The following is a 12,848-nucleotide window of genomic DNA, read 5'->3' on the forward strand; positions in this document are numbered from 1 at the left end:
GGGCTAAAAGAGTGATGTTCTTGGCCAAAAAGATTAAGTCCGGTTCCCAAGGATTTTTTAAAAATCTAGCTCAAAATTCTGAGCCTCGATGAGTTTTACAATTCTGATTTGTCGATTTTTGGCTTGATTTTGACAAATTTAGAAATTTATCTAGTGCACACAGCTTTGAGTTGGCTGTTTTCTCGCTTTTTTGGTTGACCTGGTTCGCTTCTTCTTGATTGTTTTCATGTGATTTTCGGCGGTTTTTGGCTTTTTCACGGTTTTCTCGATTTGCGGTGTGTGATTTTCCCAGCGGTGTGCTTTTTGCTTTTTCTGCCTCTTTCGACGACTTTCTTTCTATTTTTATTATTTTTTGTGAAATTTTTATTTTTTATATATTTTTATGATTTTTTATAATTTTTTAAAGAAAGTTTGGGTTTTTAAGGGATTTGTCTTGTAATTTTGTAATTTTTATGAAAGTTTTTGAAAGTTTTATGAATTTTTTGATTTATTATGATTTTTTGGGTAATTTATGATTTTTTATGAATTTTTTGTGAGTTTTCAAGAATTCTTTTATTTTTTTTATTATCATATCTTTTTTTATCTTTTCTCTTAAATCTTTTTTATTTTCAAAATGATTTTTTTTGTTTTATATTGTATTTTTTGTTTTTTAATGGTTTTTGTGATTCTTTTTTATTTTTTCTAAAATTTTAAAACCTTTTTTATTTCTAATGGATTTTTTGATTTTTTATTGTTTATGTGCTTTTTAAAGTTTTTGCTGATTTTTTTTAATTGATTAAAATTTTAAAAAAAACTTACCTTTGAATTACCTACAACTGCATGCCACATGGATGGGGTTGACCAGCGCGCGTGACAACATTGACCTGCGTGGGTGATGGCAGTGATGGCGGGGAATCTGCAGGCGATGACGGCAGCATGAACATCGCGCAGAATGGAGGGAGATGGTGGGCGCGTGCAGCACTGTGCTAGATGCCGGGCTCGGGCCGGAGCAAGAGCTGCGAGAGAGAGACAGAAGAGAGAGAGTGTAGACGAGGTGCAATACGGCAAGCCTAGAGCAATGGTAAGAGAGAGAGAGAGAGAGAGAGAGAGAGAGAGAGAGAGAGAGAGAGAGAGAGAGAGAGAGAGAGAGAGAGAGAGAGAGAGAGAGAGAGAGAGAGAGAGAGAGAGAGAGAGTTCTATGTGGCGCGTGACAGCGGGGCAGACAGTGCTGATGTGGCAGTGGCACGCATGCGAGGCGGGGGCTGTCAATGATGGCGACGGTGGGTGCACTGCAAGACAAGAGAGAGAGAGGGACTACGGAGTCTACGAGCTGCAAGACTGCAACAGGCAAAGGGCTCATGCCTGAGTGGGGCACAGAGAGAGAGAGAGAGAGAGAGAGAGAGAGAGAGAGAGAGAGAGAGAGAGAGAGAGAGAGAGAGAGAGAGAGAGAGAGAGAGAAAGAGAGAGAGAGATTGGCGTTACATGTGTGTGTTAATTTGCAAGCAGCGCCACCAATCACGGGCTGGCCCACCAGTCAATAAAGAGCTAACCGACAAGGGGGGAGAGAGAGAGAGAGAGAGAGAGAGAGAGAGAGAGAGAGAGAGAGAGAGAGAGAGAGAGAAGGACGGAGTATGTGACCCAGAGAGAGAAAGTTAGAGAGAGAGTGAGGGGGATGAGAGAGAGAGAGTGAGGGGGATGAGAGAGAGAGAGAGAGAGAGAGAGAGAGAGAGAGAGAGAAGGAGGGAGTATGTGACCCAGAGAGAGAAAGTTAGAGAGAGAGTGAGGGGGATGAGAGAGAGAGAGAGAGAGAGAGAGAGAGAGAGAGAGAGAGAGAGAGAGATAATGATCGCGAGAGTGAGGGAGATGAGAGAGAAAGAGTGAGGGGGATGAGAGAGAGAGAGAGAGAGATAATGATCGCGAGAGTGAGGGAGATGAGAGAGAAAGAGTGAGGGGGATGAGAGAGAGAGAGAGAGAGAGAGAGAGAGAGAGAGAGAGAGAGAGAGGTAATAATCATTAGTTTGACAAAGAGAGAAAGAGAAGGGAGAGGGGGGATGAGTGAGATTGTTAATAATCGTTAGCAGTGGAGGGAGAGACAGCGACGGGAAGAAGATGAAGAAGGAAGAAGAAGATTATTTTAAGGTTGTAGGAAACTATCCCAAGAGATCATTAAGATCTATCCGATGAGGAGAGTTCCTGCGCTGAAAGGAACGTTCGAGAACCAAAAGAAGCCAAATTTAGTCCGAAAATTAGCCGTAACGCTAAAAAATCACCCAACAATCCAAAAAATCGGCAGAAAAACCCAAAAATCCCAAAAATTTCTAAAAATCTTAGAAAATCATTGAAAATCACAATTAAACTTTTTCAACATGCATAAGCACACCAAAGATAGCATTTTTTACCAAAAATACCAAATTCAAAAAAATCATTAACTCGACCCCCGAAAATAGCAAAACGCTCAAACCTCGACTAAGGAGGGCAAAATGCGCTCAAACTCATGCCATAATTACGCACAAAAAACAACTCATAAAGATCATACGATATCAATTTTTTATGGAATTAAGCAAAAATTAATGCAAAAACTAGCAAAAATTTACAAAAAATACCCAAAAAGTTTTTGAAAATGCTCCACACATAGGGGATTAGTGCAGCCAAATAAAATCACAAAAAGCACATCAATTCAATTGCCGAATAATTTGGTTAATAAAATCCAAACTAGGCAATTCAATCGGCAAACTTAGGTCAAAATTTCATGCATTTGGAGTGTGTAAATCCCTGTTTTGAGCTCAAAAATGCAGCAATTAACCATTACGCACATCAAATATGCAATAAAAAATTCAATTAATCATGCACATTAAGCACTTTTTAGGTGCACATACACTAATAATTGGTAGTTTTTACCAATCTTTAGGTGCACACACAAATGGGTTAATCTTGTCGGAATTGCAATGTGATTTCACAAATCTCTAGTTGGGCATGACGACAACCCAAATCAATCATCACAATTAAAAAATCATTAAGCACACATTGATTTTTAGGTGCACAATCAAGGGCAAAATAGTGCACACACACCTAAAATGAGGCATACACACACTCAATTAGAATGCACACACACTTGATTTTAGTGCACACACCCTTGCAATTGACCATTCAAGCATGCAATTAGATCAATTAGGCACACAATTTGCAACGTACAATCAGCAATTAGCAATTGAACTTGTCAATTTCATACACCTCCAAATCTGGAAAATTTCGACATTAAGACGGCATGAAAACGAACAATTCAAAAATTTTCAAACCATAACATAGCATCAAAATTGCATTGCAATTAACATAGCATCAACATTGCTTCATGCACACATCCAAAATCCACAAAACCATAAACACACAAGTGAAATTAGTAGTGAAACTAGTGAGGAAACAAATCCAATTATGCCACAATTACACTAGCGTAGGCCATCGTCCCCGGTAGCGGTGCCAAATGTTGGGGGTTCCATCGTTGCATAGCTCCAATGACCAACAAAATTATCAATCCGGAGGGATGAGCTACCCGGCTAGGGCATGGAAACACTCACACGATTAGTGAGCTAATCATGGCAACACGAATGGTGACTCTATGAGGTGAGCTTCTCGGTCTATGGAGGAGCTAAGCCACAATGATGGGCAATCTCCACGTCCACTTCCCTTCACCTCCAATCAACCCAATCACACACACTAACAATTGCAAGACGCACACAACACTAATCCTTTCATGCAACACACTAATTGCAATCACACACAAATAGATCTATCGAGCACCACACTCCAATCAAACCTACATGCACACAGAAGCAAAAGAGGACAATCACACAAGATTAGAGAGGGATTAACCACTAATTAGTTACGATCTAGCTAATCAAAGCATCATTAGCAAGCATAAGAAGCATAAAAGAGGTATAGTGAAAGAGAATTAAGCATTGATTAGTGTTAATCAAGTCACATGAGCAAGGAGAAGCTCAAGGACTCCATAGCCATACACCTCAAGAGCTCTCACCAAAGAGTGCTCTCACAAATGAGCTTGAGAACCCTAATTTATTTTACACATTGCCTTATATACCTAGGGTAAAAAATATGCAATGTCCGGGTGCCCAAAGCCTTTAGAGCTCCACCACTTATTACTGAATCTGCAACCTATGCACACTAACTTACTTGTTCTTTATAGCTTGGAACTCCCATTGAGTCCGTAACACATTAAAATATTACAATGGCTTGAAATAAATCGGGAATTTACAATACATTACCATTTTGGGAAAATGTGAAAAATGTGTAACTCCAATCTTTACTGCTTCTTCCTATTGATCTTTGATGTGCATCCGTAAGGCTCGGGCCTTTAGCATCTCCTGTTAACTAACATCAAGAGACCCGTGTGATGAAATCATTTTACAAGTCATGCAGCGGAGTCAAGACCAGGAGAATATGGGGTTTAGTGGCTTTCCAATGTCTCCCTTCGCTTGGTTCTGACCTTCTTTGATATGCCTTTGTACGGCTTTGGTCTTTAGCAGCTTTTTTTAACTGTTGTCCGCTCATTTAACATTTGACCACTCTTACACCTCTCTTACAAACCCACCATTCTTGCACACATGGCATGAACCTATTTGTCAAAATGCTAATCACCTCCATAATATCATGGCAAATAAAGAGGCCCTCCTAGACCCCATCCTCTTCCTAATGGCTCCATATGGTTCGTTTCCATATTTGCACCAATATTCAATTCAAATTCTTCGTCCTCAGAGTTAGTTTCAATTGATGATCCAGAAACCAAATCATATGAGCTATAGTCTTGTGAGACGCTACTGGTTTCAGTGTCAATCAAGCCTTCACCTTGTAGGTCCCCAAGATCTATATTTAAAGGTGCGAGTTGTGGCATTTCATTTCCCTGAGGTGTTACCCAGGTTGTCCCCCTATTTCCCCCAGTGTCTATGGTTGTTGCTAGGTGGACCCAATCCACATTGTCAGACTAAGTCATCCCAGGTAGAACATCCATATAAGGGGAATCTTTCCCAACATTAGTGTCCTTTTTACACATGTAACAATATTGCAATGGGGCCGAGTGAATTGTGGTGTTAGATATATGATCAATTATAAATATGTTTCCTAGGATGTGCTCGACCATTTACAAGATCAACTCAAATGACAGAGTCTTGGAATTATACATAGAAATGGTTTTTAGACCATTCATGAAACATTTTTGCTTCCCTCATGAAAGGACGTCCTAAGATCATCTCAGATGACATAGTGTCTTGGAAAAATCCATAACAATGACGGTATGCCTTATTTTGTGTCCAAGGACCTTGATCTTGAGATCTTCTAGTATTCCAATAGGTTTAACAATAGTCCCATTGGCCATCTTTACCTTATGTTTGTAGTCCCAAGGTGAGGTCTTCCCATAGGTTCTCAGCAATTTTTAGTTACAATGCTAACCGCAGCGCTACCATCAAGGATTCCCTTTATAGTTAATCGCTTGGTAGTGATTGGTATAGTTGCATTGGATTCATTGCCGTCAAAGTATTTTCCCAACTTGTTAACAGATATTTCAACAACAGGGTTCTCATCTAGGTTGGGTTGTGGATCTAAGTGCTCCTCCTCTATTGGCACCTCCCTAGCTCCATCCATCTGTGCAAATGGTGGTAGCCCGATTTTTAGTTCTCCATTGAGGAAAGCTTGAAGAGCTAAGAATAGCTCGGGGTCTCCATATAGTTTAGACATGATGGTGGTTCTAACTTCTAAAGCTATGAAATCCATCAATTTGGTAATATTTAACGGAACTTTTTGGGCTTCAATCCCTTGACATGGGGAAGATGGGATCTCCATTTTTTTTATAAGGTCAGGTAATCCCTTTATAACATTTTCTCCAACAAGAAGGGAGTAAGTCCACTTTCCAATGACTTAAAGTAACTTTTTTCTTGGATGACACTAGGTATGGCTAGTGGTCTATGGTCTTTGTGAGGTTGATTTCGTGTAGGGAATGCTATCTCTGTAATCTGGATCTGCCTAAGTGTTGGCTCTAGATCCCTTTGGGTCTCTTCTACCAAACTCATTAATTGCTTGACTTGCTCAATCTCCTCTATAGGGTTTGGGTAAGTTCTTATCCTCTTCTTGGGTTTCGTGGGTCCTGGCCATTGTGGCTCATGATGATCTTCCTTGTTTCTTTTTTTCCTAGTGACCACTTTATTCTCCATGGTCTCATTTGAATCAAAATCCTCTTCAGCATCGTTCATATACACGGGGTCCTCACCAGTCTCTATGTTGGTCTTTGAACTATGGTTTATGGTTTGACCTTGCTACTTTTTGCAATCTGTTAGAAGCTGGACACACCCCACGGCATCTAACTACTCGGCGGACTATTATTTTTGTAATTATTCATTCATTGAGGAAAACCCGATTTTCACCTTGTAAATATTGGGACTTACAGAAGTTTCCAGATTGTATTCCAGTTTTGATAGTTAGATTGAATAGATGGTTGATTTTGGAACTTTAGGGTTTGAGAAGTTGTAAGGTATATATACCACTTTTTGACCTTAATGAAAAAACCTTTTGTCATTTTTAAAAGAAGGAAGTTTGAAGTCTGCGAGTGAGCGTATTGTGTACAAGAGAGAGAGTGTGAGCTTCGTCTTGACGCTACGTGTGCTACGGTGGTCGGGATCGAGTGCGGAGAAGTGTAGCGTGTTGCCCCCGACTAGAGCTACGCGCCGATACCAACATTGCGCGCGTACGGTCCGGCTTTGGGAGCTCCTTCTATGAGCTTCCTCAGTTGTTTGGGTGAGCAAACGTTATCCGATTTCGCATTGCAGCATATCCACGCATTCACATTGAGTAGAACTACACATTAGGCACTTCAGATTTCGGAACCGAAGACCTACAGATTTTGGCCAGACATCCTACGTGTTTCTGCACCGGGTGTTTTGGGTCGTGATTTTGGTTCATAGACCTTAGGGAGAGTGGCCTATAGGTATTAGTAGGGTCTCCTTCAAGTTCTATGGTGTTTCAAAAATGCTTGATGGGTGTTCGGCTCTAGCAAGCGTTGTAGGAAGTTTCCTCTTTTGCACTCTTGAAGGCTGTGACTTAGACAACTGGTAGAGACCTCTGTAGGAATTAGTTAGGAGTCGGTCGAGTGTAGGTTGACACCTTATGCTTGCTTCCACGCGCCTGCGGGTCGAGCTTCGTCCTTAGCTGACATTACTTGTTAGGTGAGTTCTCGCTGTGCTGACGTATGTCGCGGCGTACCCGTCCAACACAATCTCTTCCTTTGTGTTTTCTTCTTCCTCTGAGATTGGGCAATTGATGTTGTGTCTCTTTCTTCAAGAATGAAATTTTGGTTTTGAAGCATTAATCATGTGAGTGCATGTATTGGTACCACAGGTGTACTTTGTGATGGCTCCTTGGTAACCTCAATTAAGTTCAATGGCGTGATATTTGGCGCATTTGGATTATTAGGACATTTGGCAATCAAATGATCTATGCCACATCGATTACACATGAGTATCGGAATTGTAGTTGTACTCGCTTGATTGGTTTGCATTAGTGTGGAATTCTTTGGTAGTCTAATAGGACACTTGGCTACATGATGTGGACCCCCACACTCATAGCCTTGAAGAGGTGGTCTCTTGGTAGTGAAATTCATATGTTGGTCTCTTGTCGCAAGAGCAGCTACTTGATAGACATGTTTCACTTGTCCCAAATAGTCCTCCATGTAGTATTGTGAAATTTCCTCAAAAGCATCAATCCCATAGGCAATATTAGGGTCTAACTCATCCTCGCAATCCACACAAGCAATAGATGACTCACAACCCACTTGATTCACAGAAGTGATTCTCGGATGTGGGTGTTGCGGTCCTAGCACTGGAGGTGGTAATGGTGTTGTTTGAACAACATTTTGGGCCCTAAGGACCATGTGTTGTGAAGGTTGTTCAAGAGGTGTGGTCAGCATCAATATAGGCACTCGAGGTGTGTCCGTCCATGCTAAGGTTGGTCTATTGATCATCATGTGTTTAAATACTATGCAATCCTTGGTTTGATGACCATACCTCCCACATGCATTACACTTCCCATTAAATTTTACTCTAAATGTAGGGCATTCACTGGTACTATGTGGAACAAAGAAAATTGAGCACCATTGTTGCTCCCTTTTTGGATACATATGATTGTTTTGTGGAGCACAATTGTCTCTAAGGCTTTCTTGAATGTCCTTGGTGAGATCTACCAAAGTCATCTCAGATATCTTTTGCTCTTTAGAAATAGGCTTTATGGTCATTGGCTCATGCTCAGATGCTTGCGAACTAGTAGATTTAGGCTCAATAGACACTCTTTCTCCTTGAATCATAAAATTGTCCTCCAATTGGATTGCATTGGTGGTGACTGCTTCCCAAGTGGTGATACCTGTAATGACTAGGCCATTGTAGATACCCTCATGTCGTAGTCCCCTAATGAATCTATCAAGAAATTGGTTATTATTGAAGCGCTCATTTGGATTACAACGAGAATTCAAATGCTTCAGGCGACTAATAAAGTCTCTCAAAGACTCCCCTTCCTCTCATTGGGCTTTCTGGAGCTGAGATGCTACACCCCACTGCACTCCTCTCGTATGTACTCTTTCAAAGGACAGTCTCCTAAGAGTAGGGTAATCGTTTTCTCTTCCATCCTTAGGGTCCTATACCAATCCCTAGCCTTCCCACTCAATATTAGGCTTAAAGCATTGCTCTTATGTAGTTTCATGTGTTCTCCTAGGGAATCGCATACTTGTTCAAATACTTCGATATGCTTTCTAGCATCCCGGTCCACACTATATATTTGTGTGAGCTTGGCCACTTGTATTGACTTACTTCTAAGCTCTCTACCAGACGTGTAAAGTATATTTTTAGCAATACATGGACTGACCAATATCTTGGGAAAATGTTTCCAAGTCACCTAAGTGAGCACGAATAGGGGATAGAGGCACTCCATAGACTACATGTGGATTAGGGATTGACATTGGGTTTGGCATATAGGTAGCCCTTGGGTTCCAAGTTTTATACGGTGTTTCACCTTGCAATGGTTCGAACTTCATATGTGTGGGCCTGTAATATAAGACGTGGGATGTGACATGATAATGCTAGCTGGTATGGTCTCATTGAAATAAGGGTTTGGATGTTGTGGTCGTGGAGCATAAATTGTTGAAACAATGGGAGGGGTAGGAGCTACCTGAGCACGAGGTCCCACAGGTGCATATGATTCATATACACTTGTAGGTACTGTTGTAGGCATTGGTCCATGTAGCAGTGCTTTACTAATAAATGAGGTCCATGGCGTGTTTTTTGCCATGCCCATCACTAGGGTAAGCATGGTAGCCGTGGTGTCATCAAGAGAAAGATGAGCTAAACTTGGAAAGGTAAAGCTATGGTTTGTTTGCTCAGATTGTACTGAGACCCCTAGCGAAACAACATATGGAGGATCCATCAAGCTTACCGCGAGAGTCTCCATTTGTGATAGAGTTGGTTTCTTATCCTTACTTGTATCCAAGAATCTCATGAGACCCGTTGAAGGCATTGGATCCCTTTGTTCTTCCTCTCTAGCTAAATAGCTCTATGGATGACATCACAAACTCTTTTTTGTTGCTCCTTTACACTAGTAGCACCTGATGTGGGTTGTAGGACATCTAACCAACCCATGTAATAGGTGTGAGTTGTGTATAGGCCGGCTAAAGTCTTCGTTTGTAGTTAATTCCCAATTTTCATTTAGAAATGTTCCATTTAGGATTGAGGTGCTAGGAGTGTCCATTGAACTAGATGCAATGTGTCTCTCTATGGTTTGACCCTTAGTGGTTGCTAATTCAGGAGCACTCAATTACTCAACTAGCATGGATGTTGACATAGGGGCCTTCGCCTTTACTTCTCTCCGTTGCTCTGTCTTGCGTAAGTTTTTTATTTCCTTTTCCCTAGCTGCAAGGATATATAGTTCAACCTCTTGCACTTTGGCAAGGTTTCTACCATTTGGTAATATAACCTCGAAGGAGAATAGCTCTGAAGAGTCAAGGAGTGCAGTGAATGGAATATTCACATGCACAATCTCCGGGAGCATGGGGTCTACATTGGTCACGAATGGTGAATTTACTTCCCCACCCCCTTCATTTACATTGCTAGCTCCATGTTCGGAGTGAGAGGCTCTACTAAAAGTCTCTTTCAAGCGACTAAACACGCTCGGCCCGAACCGTGGGCCCATGGCATGCATGTCTTGGCTTGAACTATCAAGATTAGGTGTCGGGTAATCTTCCATAATGTCATAACCAAAGGAAGAATCACTAGATGCAATATGTGGATCTTTAGTGGTACTACCTTGGGTTCCCACTGAGGGCCTAGAGCCTAATGTGGAGGAATAATGGGTGCCCGTGTAAACGGAGACACTCTCTATATGATCGTCCTTTAACACACGACCAGAGCATACTCAACACCCTAGAAGTGTCGGTGAGTGCCCCAGAAGGCCGCTCACCTAGCTTTTTGGGTGTTTTGCAACCCAAATTTACTCTCATTTTTTTGTTTTTTTTGTCCTTGTTTTTTTACCAAGCCATGGAATATGGTGTGTAATAGCTCAAAATGAGCTTCTTGGTTAGAGGGACTTGTTGTGCTTTATAGTCTCCAATTTGGTTACTTAACGCCCTCAGAATCCTAAAAACAATCTTTTTCTAGTAGGGAAGAAGGCTAAAATTAGTAAGTCCAAGGGTGTAAGTGTGAAGAGAAGGGTGTAGAGGACTTGAAGGACTTGTCCCACATGCCCTCTCTTCTTCTTGAGGGGGTAGTCCATATATACATAGTAGTGTCTATACTATATCATAAGATTGAGGACTGAGGCATGGACTTGGGCTTGGGCTTGGGCTATGATCCCAATCCCGATCCCTTCTTTCAATATAAGATTTTTCTTTTTTCCTTTTCTTTTTTATCTCAATTTTTTTGGGTATTTTTTATTATTGTATTTATTTTTTAAAGTTATTTTTTAAAAATCTTTTTATGGATAAGGTTGTGATGCCTGGGCACCGAGCTCACGTGCACAGAGCCTGCCTAACACGTGCATCTGCAACTTGCAGCTCTATCAGAACTAGCTACAGCTACGCGCTCCACGCCTAGCAGCACTAATTGACACTGCACACTGCAACACTAACATAACTAAGAACCTGCTCAATACTGCCCACTGCAAAAAACCTGCACATTATAGAGCTACTAACACTAACATACATGCTCAAACTTGCACATTACACAGCTTAAACGGATCTAACAAAACCTGCACAAAGATGCACATTGCAACACTAATAGATCTAATCAAAACTCAAAAAAATAAAAAAGTATAGAAATGAATGGCTTCACGAGGCAGCACAGAGTGCTCCTCGAGCTTGGTGCATGGAATTCCCTGGAAGTGGCGCAAAAAAACTTTTATCGCACGTATCAGAGGTGGAGACTTTCCAAACACTATGTGCGAGCCACAAATGGCAACAAGCAGACAACCAAACTATTCTAGTAAGCTCAAAGGGGCCAATGAGGTGTCATCAACACTCTACAATTGCCGTCGTGAAGGATTTTGTGCTGCAAAGAACAGGGAGACGCCACCGCCGCGTTCAACCACCTCGCCACCACAATCCTTGATCACACCTCTCTCTCTCTCTCTCTCTCTCTCTCTCTCTCTCTCTCTCTCTCTCCCCCCCCCCCCCCCCCCCCCCCCCAAGCGTACACACACACACACTCGTTGAGCACACGATGGAGAAGAAGGTAGATGTATAGCAAGAGAACTTCTTTAGCATGCACCTCCAGAATGAGGATTTTAGGCCAAAATGGACCTTTTATATGAATTTGACCCATTCGCACACATGGGCATCCACAATGGCTGGTCATAGCAAAAAATCATGTAAAAATGAGATAAGTTGCACGTCTCTCATCAGCAATCACCTACACACCTATAGGATCGACAAGCCCGGTCAATGACTCAAATAAAGTGATAAGGCATCCGTCAAAGGTGATAGGGTGTCTGTAAGTGGTTAACACCATTTAATATAGGGATGGACTTCACTAAAGATTTGAAGGCACGCATCGGCATCATTGATTGAGGACTTCTACTAATAGCACCCAAAAAGCAATTTTCGCTTAATTCTGTATATGAGGCAGACAAAAACTCAGAAAAGGTGGCACATGCTCATTCTACTGCTGATCAAGAGCGACAGAAGCAAGGATGGTTGGCGCCTGAGTTATATGATCCCCTTCTTGAAGATTCCTATACTCTGGCAAGCGATGCTAGGATACTTACTGCGCGAGGGGGTCACCATTCAGTACCCCCCTATATAACATTCACTCGTGGGGTATTGAAAAAACCCCTCTTTTAACATATATGAATGAATAAAATAGCCCCTTATTTTAGGATTTTTTTCAAAATTGAATATAAAAATACTTTATTTTAATGTATCTCTATTGAATTGCCTAAAATTCTTGCATTTTAAAACCCCTTCTTTCAAACTTACGTTATACATTAACATGATTACATAGTGCACTCCTCGAGACTTACTGCAAGTGCTTTATGATTTTTTGGAAGGCTATACAAGATTTGTGGAGCTTGTGGGCTAGCAATTCCTTCACCAATTAATGTCCCCTATGCTACAAAATCTTCGACGGTTGGAGCGCCCATTATATGTTGCCATGTGGACACTATTACCATCTTATATGCTTGGTGAGGAAAATGCAAAATATGTCCACATGCACATTGTATGCTACAACAATTAATTAAGGCCTATATACCATACTTTGCATGGCCAATGAATACAAACCAACGGGTCGCAAGAGGCAACTCCTAGTGTACTTCGAAATATTTTCCAAGACAAAAAC

At 41.4% G+C, this 12,848-nt stretch overlaps 1 protein-coding gene across 1 annotated transcript; it reads right to left on the minus strand.

Moving 5' to 3' along the window:
- Nucleotides 1-805: 805 nt before the first annotated feature.
- Nucleotides 806-1,968, minus strand: LOC147433018 (uncharacterized; the record flags this gene model as incomplete). Its single annotated transcript, XM_086492023.1, has 5 exons — nucleotides 806-1,175; nucleotides 1,355-1,451; nucleotides 1,539-1,608; nucleotides 1,677-1,833; nucleotides 1,913-1,968. Coding segments are annotated over 5 exons (750 nt in total), but the record flags the coding sequence as incomplete, so codon positions are not given.
- Nucleotides 1,969-12,848: the final 10,880 nt, after the last annotated feature.

The sequence above is a fragment of the Adiantum capillus-veneris genome, chromosome 20, assembly GCF_014529385.1.
Source record: "Adiantum capillus-veneris isolate H3 chromosome 20, ASM1452938v2, whole genome shotgun sequence".
NCBI classification, from domain to species: domain Eukaryota; kingdom Viridiplantae; phylum Streptophyta; class Polypodiopsida; order Polypodiales; family Pteridaceae; genus Adiantum; species Adiantum capillus-veneris.